Source organism: Talaromyces atroroseus (assembly GCF_001907595.1).
Source record: "Talaromyces atroroseus strain IBT 11181 chromosome Unknown scaffold_11, whole genome shotgun sequence".
NCBI lineage: Eukaryota > Fungi > Ascomycota > Eurotiomycetes > Eurotiales > Trichocomaceae > Talaromyces > Talaromyces atroroseus.
In genome coordinates, this window is record NW_017971443.1 from 879,145 (window position 1) to 891,461 (window position 12,317).

The 12,317-nt window shown below is 49.2% G+C and overlaps 5 protein-coding genes across 5 annotated transcripts; 4 read left to right on the forward strand and 1 right to left on the reverse strand.

Moving 5' to 3' along the window:
* Positions 1–204: 204 nt before the first annotated feature.
* Positions 205–1,464, forward strand: UA08_07590 (hypothetical protein; the record flags this gene model as incomplete). The annotated part of the gene is made up of 1 exon (XM_020262500.1): positions 205–1,464. One exon carries the CDS (start codon positions 205–207, stop codon positions 1,462–1,464), a length of 1,260 nt encoding a protein of 419 aa, XP_020117188.1.
* Positions 1,465–1,835: 371 nt separating this feature from the next.
* UA08_07591 (hypothetical protein) lies at positions 1,836–3,524 on the forward strand (the record flags this gene model as incomplete). The annotated part of the gene is made up of 1 exon (XM_020262501.1): positions 1,836–3,524. One exon carries the CDS (start codon positions 1,836–1,838, stop codon positions 3,522–3,524), a length of 1,689 nt encoding a protein of 562 aa, XP_020117502.1.
* Positions 3,525–3,842: 318 nt separating this feature from the next.
* UA08_07592 (hypothetical protein) lies at positions 3,843–5,915 on the reverse strand (the record flags this gene model as incomplete). The annotated part of the gene is made up of 2 exons (XM_020262502.1): positions 3,843–5,658; positions 5,716–5,915. 2 exons carry the CDS (start codon positions 5,913–5,915, stop codon positions 3,843–3,845), a joined length of 2,016 nt encoding a protein of 671 aa, XP_020117501.1.
* Positions 5,916–6,607: 692 nt separating this feature from the next.
* UA08_07593 (hypothetical protein) lies at positions 6,608–9,222 on the forward strand (the record flags this gene model as incomplete). Its single annotated transcript, XM_020262504.1, has 3 exons — positions 6,608–8,719; positions 8,787–9,062; positions 9,118–9,222. 3 exons carry the CDS (start codon positions 6,608–6,610, stop codon positions 9,220–9,222), a joined length of 2,493 nt encoding a protein of 830 aa, XP_020117193.1.
* Positions 9,223–10,023: 801 nt separating this feature from the next.
* On the forward strand, positions 10,024–10,798 carry UA08_07594 (Phosphoribosylglycinamide formyltransferase; the record flags this gene model as incomplete). Its single annotated transcript, XM_020262505.1, has 2 exons — positions 10,024–10,452; positions 10,535–10,798. The coding sequence occupies 2 exons, from the start codon at positions 10,024–10,026 to the stop codon at positions 10,796–10,798; spliced, it is 693 nt and encodes a 230-aa protein (XP_020117192.1).
* Between the last annotated feature and the right edge of the window lie 1,519 nt (positions 10,799–12,317).

A 12,317-nucleotide genomic window follows, 5' to 3' on the forward strand; every position in this document is an offset into this window, starting at 1 on the left:
GTCAGCTGGCCTGAGCTTTCAGGAACCAAGGCTCCCCAACGAGACCCGCTGCTAAATTAGTGATCTCCACTTGAAAATACTCCAAGATTTCTTTTATCAGACGGGACAGGATACGTCTACGTCAGAACCCTATGCACATGCTGCCATGTTCATAGAAATGACCTATCACACACACGCAAACTGTGCATCGGTAACCTGGAATCCATGATCCAGCCGAAAGTATCTGTCTTTTCCTTGCCACTCGTCGCCTGGCAGCAGCATGCTAGTGTTCGTGCAAAGAAATACGATGTTAAACGTGGGCGCAGGAGAAGAAAGCCTAGCCATGACTTGCGGGACGAAGAGAGCGGCGTGGATGAAAGCGGCCTAGAGACCACCGATGCTGAATCCGGTTATGAATCTAGTCGCAGTCGAGCTCAATCGGTTGTGCTCACGCCAGAAGAAGCTCGTCAGTACAGAGCTGCTGGTCTGTCACTCGATGAAGAGCTTTTTGAGGAAGATTTCCCGCATGTCGGACTCAGGGACAAGTCTCTAGAGAGGAAACGAGCAAACGATTATGTTGAGGACCTACAGAACCAATGGCCTCCCATATTCCTTCCTGGCTCGAAAACAACGGAAAGCACTTTGCATGTCCGCCATTTAGGCGTGCTTACCACCATCTTACACAAATGTCTACTTGAAGGAGACTTTGTGCGTGCCGGCCGCGCGTGGAGCATGCTGCTTCACGAGAGATTTGGTCGTCAACCGGTCGACATACGGAGCGGAGGTCGATGGGGTATTGGGGCGGAAATTCTGTTTCGCCAAAACTCTACCTCGGGTACTGTCTTTACTCGCCCAGGATTCGAAGCAGCGAAAGCTTACTACGAGAGGCTCATCATACAATTCCCTTCTCGGAACGCTCGTACAGAGGCTAGCGGCTCTTTACACTTCTATCCTGCAATGTTCACTCTTTGGATATACGTTGTTGAGCAAGAAAGCGCGAAAGCAAGGGAGGCCCTGGAGTATGAGGAGGATGAGAATGTCTCAGAAAACCCGTCAGAATCGGGCGATCACGTCATGTCCGACCCAGAAAACAATACAGATCGGAACCGAGACATCCTCAGTCGTAGAGCCAAGATTAGACAGAAAGAACTGGCTGGAGCGCAGGAGATTGCGACCCGCATGGATGATGTTATGGTTGGACCACCGTACTCCGACAGTCCGGCGCTTCTACAGCTTCGAGGAATGATAGCTCTGTGGCTCGGCGACCTCTACGTGTTGTCGCTAGCTCGGGATGATGAGGATATTGATATGTTGGATGATGACGATGAAGACTACAACGTGTCGTCGGACCGGTTGATTGCCAATCGGGAACTGCACATTGCCCTGGGAAAGCGAGTTGCGGAGGTGGCCAAAGCGAACGAGCTCTTTGGGAAAGCTAAGAGGAGGCGAGAAGGTGCAGATGAACCTGCTGAAGAGGATTTCTAGATGGCTATCAACGAGCATACAACGTATTCGATCCTTATGCAACGCACAATGACAATCATAATAACACGAGTGGTATTCAAGAAAGCATGAAATGAAAAGTAATGAAGAGAAATAGAGTAGCAAAGATAATCTAAAATATGTTGTCTTCAATTCCATCTGGATCACGTGCCCCGTCTGACAGCTCGGGGAGCTAGTTATCGATAGCTTGACGGGAGCTTTGTCCTTCTCCATAAATAAACCAACATAATCAACCAACAGACAATTATCCCTCTGGGCAAAGTTACAAAATATGGTCAATTTCGAATAGATGTGCATTTCATTCTGCATCCTCCATTTGACTTTGCATTTATCAGTCACCAAGAATCAAAAACATGGGCCTGGAAGATTACATCCGAGCAAGAAGCGACCAGTATCATCCCTCAAGCACCAGAGATGACAGGATTCTCAGCCCTCGACAGCAACAAAAGGTACAGGTGAACGACAAGTTCGTACTAGGAAGTGGCTTTCCACCGTCAAGGTTCATGCGGCCCTTGCCTTTGCCATTCGTGGAACCATTACCACCACTGCAACAACAGAATGATCTGTATTTGGCACAACAACAGCCAGAAAAAAGCATATTTGACACCGATGTTGAAAATGTGGATGACTCCACAATCACAGTGACCAGCGTTGGTGATATTGAGGCTCAAGATCATGCTCACGGCCGGGGAGGATTATTTGGCCATGATGTGATCTCACAGGACTGGGATGCAAGTGAGCTCTCTTCCGAATCTGGCCATACCCAACATGAAGACCAAATGGAAGTTACTACTACAACAAACCGCCGCAGGAAATCTACGCTTCCCTCGGCATTGGACAGCGGCAAAACCACCTATGCCGACGAGTACGACTCCCAGCCCTTCGACTGGATTCTTCAATCTGAAGCAACACATCGACCCGCTTCCGCAAACAACAACAAAAGTAAAAGGAACTCAGTGGACAAGCCAAATGCATCGCGAATACCCAGGGCTAAATCCCGCTTGTCACTACAACGTAGCGATAGTGACCCTGGGGCTCGTCCTCGTTCTCGAATGGCAACTGAAAAAGAAGCAACGGCAACAAATAATACCAGGACAGTGCAACTGCCGAATCGTCCTGGGCCTGGATATAGGAGGATGAGCACCTTCCCTCAAAGTCTGACTACCACACCAAATAATCGATTCAACTTTAAAAGTGAACGTCCTTATGAGCGGCTCATACAGCAACAATCACCTACGCGCAAGGTCAGTGGTCCACGACCGCAGCCTGGACGACGAGATTCCACAAGCCCTCGTAAAACTGGCCAGGCAAGAAGGAAGCTTGAACTGTCCTCTTCTCGCGTAGCCAGAGACACGTTAGATACAACTGATGAGGAGGAGGATGATGACGGGGACGAGGGCGCGGACAAGGACGATGACACCACCCAAGGAAGTCTTAGCAGTATCATCCCCGAATCACTGTCCGACATCACGCAAAGAAAAATATCCGTATCGACTATATCAGACAAGCATCACCTTCCAAATCTCACATCCGACTACCCCGACGAAATCCTACAACAAATGGACTTCACGGAACTCGAACAAGAATCTTTCGATCACATCCCCAACTCCTTAACAACCAACTCCCCCCTGATCACTAACAGCACCCCACACAAAAAACCACCACCTCCTCCCTCCCCTCCACCACGAGCCCCAGCACCTCCCGTCTCACCCCCAGAACCCACAGCCCCAGCCTCCGAAAAGCTCGACTACGCCCTCAACGCACTCTCTTCCGCCCCTTCAAAACGCCAAGAATACTTATCCTCAATGACCATAACCGAATGGGAAGACTTTGGCGACGAGCTAATTGGACAAGTAGGCGAAATGCTCAAATTGATTAAGGAGTCGCGGCAATCGCGTCGCCGAACCACGGCCTTGTTTGAGGCTGAGATTCGGAGGAGGCATGATGAGACGCAGCATCAGTCTGCGGATTTGGATAGGAAGTTTGCCGAGATGAAACAGGGTGGGTTGGGGGTTTTGAGGGGGTTGAAGCCGGGGGTATAAAATTAGAAGATAAAAGGGGGGCGGGTGTTCTGGTTTTTTTTTTTTTTTTTTTTTTTTTTTCCTTTAACTGATTTTTGTGCACTGCTGCTTTGCAGCTTTTTCTTCTCTTGCTCTTTCTTATATATATCTCAGTACTTACTAGCTAGCGTTGTTAACGCATTTTAGGCGTTTCATCTACTTTAAGTCTTCTACACCATGATTCAATTTTTTTTATCATAAGTCCGATATCATATTCTCTTATCTGGTTACAAGGAAAGATGAAAGAAACACCATAACAATGCCTTTACATGCAAGGAAGATTGCCCAAAAATATCATATTCATTCCTTCGACTGACTACTAACGAACGCAGCCGCAAGTCGCTTGTAATCGTGGAGAAGTTCAGCAACGTCGCCAATACGAAGGTCTTGAGGGTCATCAATTTCGAGAAAACGTCTAATAGGTGGATTTATTTGCGATAATTGCACCTCTGGGAATGGTACGGTAGACGACGTTGTTGCAGGCGTGGCCGCGATTGCGGATGCGGCTGTTGATGGTGATAACCTTGCCTCCGTCCTTGAAGACACAAGTCGTGGTCGTTCTGGTAATGTGGCAGTTGGAGTTTCTGGAGTATTGCGGCCAAATCCCCTGATCATGTCTGGTATATGATTTAAAGGATTGAGAGTAAATGAATTTCCGAAGCTTTTCATGGATTCTAATGGTCTAGTACCGGGACTAGGGTTGAATATGGAGCTGCCAGCGCTCGAACTAGGAGTAGAGTTGTTGTTAATCAGTCCAGCTGAGAGTGTAGTAGCAGGGGTCTTTTTGATGTTGCCCTCATTACTCCGAGCACTGTCGGCACTTCTATCTCTTGGGGTTCTTCGGCCGCTAGATCGTCTATCTTCTGGCCGCAATCTAGATGGCTGAATCGGCCCTTCTTTTGTATTGGCATTTGCAAGGTCTTCTTCACCGAGTATGTCGCTTTCTTTCACTTCAGGGGGACTGGCCACGAGGCGTCGGGCCTCATCTAGAGTTTTAGGCACTAATGGTTGTTCATTTACTCCACGGGTATTTTGCATTTCTTTCAGCCGTCCAAACAAGAAATTGAAGCTGTTGTCTAGCGTACTGCTGATATTCTTCAAGCCCTGGTCGGCAGTACTGCGCACGGCATCATTGGCGGCTCCTAATACCTTTGATGGGGGTTGAAATAGATTGCTTAGACGTCTCTGTTGGGCTGAAGGCGCACTGAGTTGAGATCGTGAGACAGAGCTCTTTGTAGAACGCACCGAACCAGAAAGCTCTGCACTAGGAGGAGTTGTCGCCGCATTTAAAAGCCGTGGCTGTCCGTCGACTGGAGCATCCGTGTTGACGCTGCTGAGGTCCACCGACTCTAGAAAACTAATAGCCGCCTCCAAGTTGGTCAAACAATAGGCGGACTCGCCATTTATCTTGCTTGTAGCCCTGAAACGCTGGACGAATAGTAGATTGCTAATCACATTTATGCCTTCCGGAGGCGACGTGATCAAAGTATATATCAGGGCAGGCAAAATCTCATCTGCGGAAGAGGATGACCCAAGAAGGACTGTCAGGGCGTCCACGATTGCTTTGTGCGCGGATATCAAACACTGAAGTTTGCCCAGGGGGTACCGTGCGTCGTTCATCTTTCTCAAGTCCTCGCTGGCTGATGAGAGCCGTATTTTGGCGTTCTTCTCTTTTTCTTCATCGGCTTCTGGCACCTCAACGCCCAGGTCCTTTAGCCCCATACCCAGAAGTGATAATGCAGCTGTCTTAGAGCGCATTTTCTCGTCTCGCACCTCGTCGAGACTAGTTTTATGGCGCCATATCTTATCATAGACCTTCTCGCAAACCCGTCTCTCGACCGTTTCTTCCAAAGCCAATTGCTTCATCGGTAGTTGTTTTCGTGCTTTCCGTCTCTCTGCTATCTCGGAAACGGTCAGCATCTGGGAAGCTTTCTCGGAGCTCTTCTGAGCAGCATTTTTGGCCGGCGAGCCATCTCGATTAATGCGGGACGCGAGGGTCGAAATATGTGTGGCGATACGAGAGTCTGCCCGGATATAAAAGTCTTGGAACAAAGACGAGATCCGTTCGATGGAAGGAGGCAGTGTATGAACCCTCGCAGTCAAAGACTCAACAAATCTATCTACGGATTAGTTTGGGCGCGCAATTACGACAGCATTGTATGTGGTCCGTTACCTGTCAGACAAGCTGGCCAGCTCAACTGGCAGTTCATGTGGAACTTCATCGGCTGGCGATGCTCCAAAAGCTGTTGGTTCGTCGGCATCCTGCGCACGTCCACTTTCAGAGTCTATTGAATCGCGCCTTTCGAAGATATCTGGGCCGCCATCGTCGCTTGGGCCGTCATGTTCTGGACGTTCCGTGCTAGGGTCTACCATACCGGAAACTCAGCTCTGTTGAATTGATATCCTGCGTCAGAAATCCAGATGGCAAGAGCCGAGTTGTCTGTCTAGACCGGCTCAACTGGGAAGCTCGTTAGCTCGAAGATCGGCTACTGAGGGGCGATTGGCTTGTCGGGGTGGATACTAGACTTTTGCAGATGCCAGGGCCAATCGGGAGGGATTGCGACCTCAAATACTCGCCGTCCATGGAAAAGCAAGGCAATTATGTGCTAATTTGCATGCAAATTACACATGTGGGGGATTTTCACGACAATGCCGGGCTTAGCTAATATCCAGACAGGGATGCAAACACGGCAAACATGCAAACACGACAAACGGGGCGTGGTCTCAGACAGAACTGGGAGGAACCAACGGGGCAATCCGTCAAGCAGGAACCGACGGTGATGCCATTAATAATACAGACCCAAACACTTCAAAACTTCCTCTTCTTAACAACCGCAGACAAGCAGAATGCATGGTTTAGCACTGTGCTAGCAACTCATCTGAAAATCGTACATCAGCTAAGACCGGGGTCTCACGAGCCACGCCAGCTGGGCTTGCACTGTTGGATCTTACCGCCTCCCATGGAGGGAGGAGCATTAGCATAGGATCATCGTTCCCTCAGTTCACATCAACCGCCGCCACGTCTCTGCGGTACTTCTCCCATACTTCTACCATTTCTTGTTACTATGGGACAGGCATCGTCCACCCAACGAGATCAACGGCCAGGAAACGCCTCAGGAATCACCATCCCCTCCTCTCTTCCTAGCGATGGCCACGGTGGTGCTCTGAACGCTCAAGACATGTCCGAACAATCGGTGGGCAACCACCCCCCTCAGGAAGAGGGGTTCGATGCGAACAGAAACAATATATTCAACTTGATAACAGACTCTTCGACTCCAAATGTATCCAACGCAGCGTTCAGTGATACGACCATGTCGCCGAGCACCTCCGATCTCCGACCACGCCCAAACGCCACCCAACAGGACACTCGCAGCGCTTCAGCCGCCTCCCGAATCATAGCGAGGAGACAATCTACAATGTCTCGCTTAGGCACTCGAATCTTGCCTAATTCTGTCATACGAGGTCTACTCAGCAGCGAGGAGGAAACACCAGCAGAGGGTCACGCACATCGAAATGGACGCATATTGAGGCCTATTCCTAGATCTGAGGGTCTTCCCAGCTCTGGTCGCTTCACTCCTTTCAACTCCCTAGCATCTCGGGGTATCAATCGACGTCGCTCGATACGCGGGCCCTACCCTCTCCCACGTGGCGATGCAGCATTGATTCCGGATTCGCCGCCCAATCCAACCTATGTCAACCCGGCTATTGACGCTGTTTCGTCTTCAGACAGAGGGTGGCGCCGCAGCCCACGTTTAAATCGAGTGCGAAATTCGTTGACTACTCCCATTTCCCATATTTTTGGTGCTGCCCCGACTCTGCCAGACACTGAGGAGATGAGAATACCGCCACAGCGACCATTACGTTTAAGCGTCCCCGACGGCGTAGATCAGTTGCTGCCGCCTTTAGATCCTATGGACTTGGACTTGGAGGAGCCCGCTGAACCCGCTCAACAATCCATGAACGACTCACAACCTCTCCCACCTTTATCTCATGCTAGGACGTCCCAAGGCTTAGGGCCAGGCCCCATCAGACGCCTCCCTGGTATTTTACGAACTCGGTCTTCACGAGTCCCACGACGAGAAGAACAAACCCCCTTATCCCGTGTGCTTCAAGTTGCCGCAGCCGCAATAGCAGCGCAGATTTCTGGAGGCACGGTTCCTCCGCTGCCCAACATTCAATCGCTTGGCAACGAAGGACTCGACGCATCGCTAGAAAGCCTTTTCCAAAGTCTACAGCAAGTCACTTCCGCTCAAGACAATCAGTCGGGATCTTCAGGTAGCCAAAACACTTCTCCGACAGCAAACCCTCCTCCCTTGAATTTCCTGCGAGTTTTTCGTTTCGCCAATTCCGGTAGCCTAGGAAGCCGACCGGGGACTGGAAGTAATGGGCGCCCTACGTCACAAACAGCCGACCAGACAGATGCTGAGGATGGTGGCGATGAGGGCTCAGAGGGCCGCACCGTCACTTTAGTCGTGGTGGGAGTGCGATCTGTACCGTCCAACGGCGGGCCACTAGGTAATCCACAAAATGGCGGTGGAATCGGCCTGGACGCTCTTCTTGGTCTGCCAAATATTCCTTCCATCAACGGAAACCCCTCCCAAGAGAGAGGTGGCACTGGAGACTCTTTACGGACCGCGGATAGTCCATTCAGGGTACCGACCTCACGGTTTATGAATGGCGGTGCAAGTTCCACTCCTGACAACCATGCTCGTGGCACGTCGAACATCCACCGAAATCCGTTAGAACCAACATCTCCAGCCCTTCCAGCTGTTCTGTCGGACAGTCCTCCTGGACCATTTCCTCCACCGTCGACGCCAGCTGAGGCTCCTATGTCCACACTGTCATCAGGAGATTCCACTCCTAGCCGAAGGCCCTCCTCGGCATCAGCAATGTCTCCAAATGTCCTACCCCAGGTTCACGAAGAATCCGGTCTAGACTCCACGCTCCATTCAGGTATGCATCCTTCCACTAGCGACAGCGGTGCACGACAGCGACGCCGAAGTGATTCGGAGTACGCTCGTCATCGTCATCTCGGCTCAGGAGCAGCTAGACGCCACGGGGTGGTAGAACCAGATCAGCCAACGCCACCCGCCGGTCGAACTTGGGTTATTTACGTTGTTGGCACCAATCTCTCGGAGAATCACCCGGCTTTTGCAACTCCGAGCTTGTTCACCGATGTATGTTATGGTTCCATGTCGCTTGGATGTATCAACATGCTCTGGATTTTTGCTAACATACTTGCAGAACCCTACCTATGAAGACATGATTCTTCTCTCGTCCCTTTTGGGACCAGCAAAACCTCCCGTGGCCACGCAGGCAGATGTCTCTTCAGCAGGCGGGCTGTTCCGGCTTGTCGAGTATGCGGGATCTCTGGTAGCGGAAGCGCTCGAAGGCGATCAAACCATTAGCATTGGTGAAACTGAGAGATGTTTGATCTGTCTGAGCGACTACGAAGCTGCCGAGGAAGTTCGACAGCTCACTAGTTGCAAGCACATCTATCATAAGGAATGCATCGACCAGGTATGTATATTGACATATTCAACGTGTCTCTTTGTTTTACTAACAGCGCTATTAGTGGTTGACCACCGGACGGAATTCCTGTCCTCTATGTCGAGGTCAAGGGGTTGCTGAGTCTTCTCCTAACTCAAATCCTACGCCCGCACAAGGTGCACCTGCGTAGGCTTCAAACTTCTTATTTCTGTGCTACATTTCGGTTCTCGAACCTTCAGTCTGCAGTGGTAACAGTAAAGCCTGCTTGCTTGCCTCTGCGTTCTTACATGTACGATTCTATTCGGTCATCCGGTGGCGTTATGTTCGTGGGAGCGTCTTCTCTTATTATTTGGGATTGTGTCTTTTCATAAGAGGTGGGTTCTGATTGCACTATGGCCAGGTCTGAAATACTTTTGAAGAAACACAAAGGCATATTTGGGACGTCTGTGGTCATACTCATTACTTTTATTGCCTTGTTCTTTTTGTCTTCTGCTCTTGGGATTTGAGTTTCTCTTTTACTTGCCCTCTCCTTTCATTTTCATTTCGTGTTTCCTTATGATACCACTGAATCTGCTGGCATACACTGGATGTGACGCATCAGTGATCGGTGTTTGACCTCAGTATTTACATTTGTCATTTGTTCCTAGCAGCATTGTTTGAGTCATGATAATAGTCCATAGCATACATACATAGGTAGTCTAAATAAATCGAAGTTTCATAACAAGTTGCATATCGTTTACTTCAATAGAAGGAACGTAGTAGATGGATGGTATGAGCGGAATCGGCGAAGGAACTCTGCCCCGCAATCCGTACTTTTTTTTGTCCCTCATTCAAAACTTCACCTCACCCCCAACTCGACTCACTGAGAAAACAATAATCCAGTCAATCAATTGGATTTTTTCTGCTTATTTCACCACCTCTGAGCAATCTCATTTACCATACAATCGATACCTACAATCAAACGTCTACACGACAGAAACATACAATAACCATGGAAACACCAATCCGCCTCACAGTCCTCATATCAGGCAATGGCAGCAACCTCCAAGCCGTCATCGACGCCATCAGCAAGAAAGAAAACAGCCCCCTCCCCAACACACAAATAGTGCGAGTCCTCTCTAACCGCAAAACGGCCTATGGCCTCGAACGCGCAGCCCAAGCCGGCATCCCAACAACATACCACAATCTCGTGAAATACAAAAACGCGCATCCAGCAACTCCGGAAGGTGTGCAGGCTGCCAGGGAAGAATATGATGCGGAATTGGCGCGCTTAGTGATTGCCGATAAGCCGGATTTGATTGCGTGTTTGGGGTTTATGCATGTGTTGTCGACGAGGTTTTTGAGGCCGTTGGAGCTTGTTGATGGGGGGATTAGGATTGTGAATTTGCATCCTGCGTTGCCGGGGGCGTTTAATGGGGTTGTAAGTCCTTTTTTTTTATTTTTCTTTTGTCCCTCTTTTCAACAGTGTAGAATATGGGCTAATTCTTTTTGTATTTTCGTAGGACGCAATCGAACGAGCTCATGCGGCCTGGCAAGAAGGGAAGATTACCAAAACCGGGGTGATGATACATAATGTGATTTCAGAGGTTGATATGGGACAGCCAATCCTCGTTAAGGAAATTCCGTTTGTGGAGGGCGTTGATGAAGACTTGGAAAAATTCAAGAGCAAGGTGCACGAAGTCGAATGGGGCGCGGTTATTGAAGGGTTGCAAATTGCCATTCGCGAGATTCGGGAGAAACGGTCGTCTTCTGGGTCTGCAGTTTGAGGATGTTTTGGATTAAGAGAAAGAGAAGAAAACAAAAGACATTTCGGCCTCTCAACTCACTTGATGTTGATAGTCTGACTGCCAATTGTCAGAGGACATATGATACAGCACGAACATACGGGCCATGTCTGTTACCCCGAGAGAATCAGTCATAGAAAGAGCTTGATCTTGTGTGCTGTCGACTGCTGCTATGCAAGTGCAAACGCGAAGCGAGACAGACTCGGTGTGAGTGTGCCACACACGCAGTTATGCGTATAGATGCATACGTTACATGTCTATATAAATCATATACATATCCCGGACTGTCCGTCCTAGTTCAATTGATGTGACCACGGTATATGATATCCTAGGTATTGCAAACATTCGTGTCTTAACCTCGCTTCAGGATTATTCCATATACTTCATTCCTTTTCATGATGGACACAAATACTCGCCTAAGAAAGCAACTTGGCTGTGATTGACCCACATCGACAAAACAATCAATAATGAACATATTACATTCTCAGATTCAGAGCAGTCCAAACTCAGAGATACAAATCACAGATACGGTAACAGCATGGAAGTTTCCAATCCCTGAGCCGAGGCACGACTATAGTGTCTTCCATTGCACGAAGAGACTTCACTTCTTCCAATATGTTGCACCTATTGACTTCCTGACTGCGTCGCGGAAACCCCCGAGTTTGCTGTGTTTCCTACTTGAGCATTCACGTACGGTATCTGGCGCGATTCCATCATCGTGTTAGTCAAGTTGCCCTGAGCAGTGTTTTGGCCGTACGGCTGCTGCAACGAGGTCCAAGTGTTTTACTTCCATCGAAGTCGAGATAGTAAAGATAGTCTTTCGCTTCCTCTGCCACGTCAAGTCTCTGTCCTGGCATATGGACACTAGACACCCGATGATCTGCGCTTGTTTCCTGTCCTTCACCATGGATAGATTCATTGACATGGATGCTAGGCTTTGAAAGCTCTTCGGAATCGATAGGCTTGTTAGATCGGACAAGCCACTGCTGTTCAAGAAATGCCAGGAAATGACGAAGCTCATCTTCGTGGTGTAGTAGAGGATCGAGCATGGACTTTGATGCGTTGCGGAATGTATTTATGACGGGAATCGGGTCTTTAGCTGGCGCGACGATGTTCTGTATCATTGACAGTCCTATGCGTTATTCAGATCAAGGCGAGCTGCAAACGATCATCAAGAGGCTCGCGCAGGTGAAGCAATGGCTAGATGTAGCTGCAACAACAGCAAAGAGAACAGCAAACCTTAAGTTGCTTCTCACTTCGCCAATCTTGCTGCGGGTTAGACAACAACTTCCAGAGGACAGCTGGGTTGTCTTGCCTACCGGCTCACAAGACAGCGAGGGCTTGGCTATCAGAGGACCTCATCTTCTGATTAACCAACATTTGTCAGAGGCAATCTATCAAATGCAAGTGTATGCTATCATCGTTATACAGAGACGTTCTTCAAAGAAGCGGCCATTCTACTGTGTATAATTGCCTAAAGGAGATAGTTATGCCTGAGCTA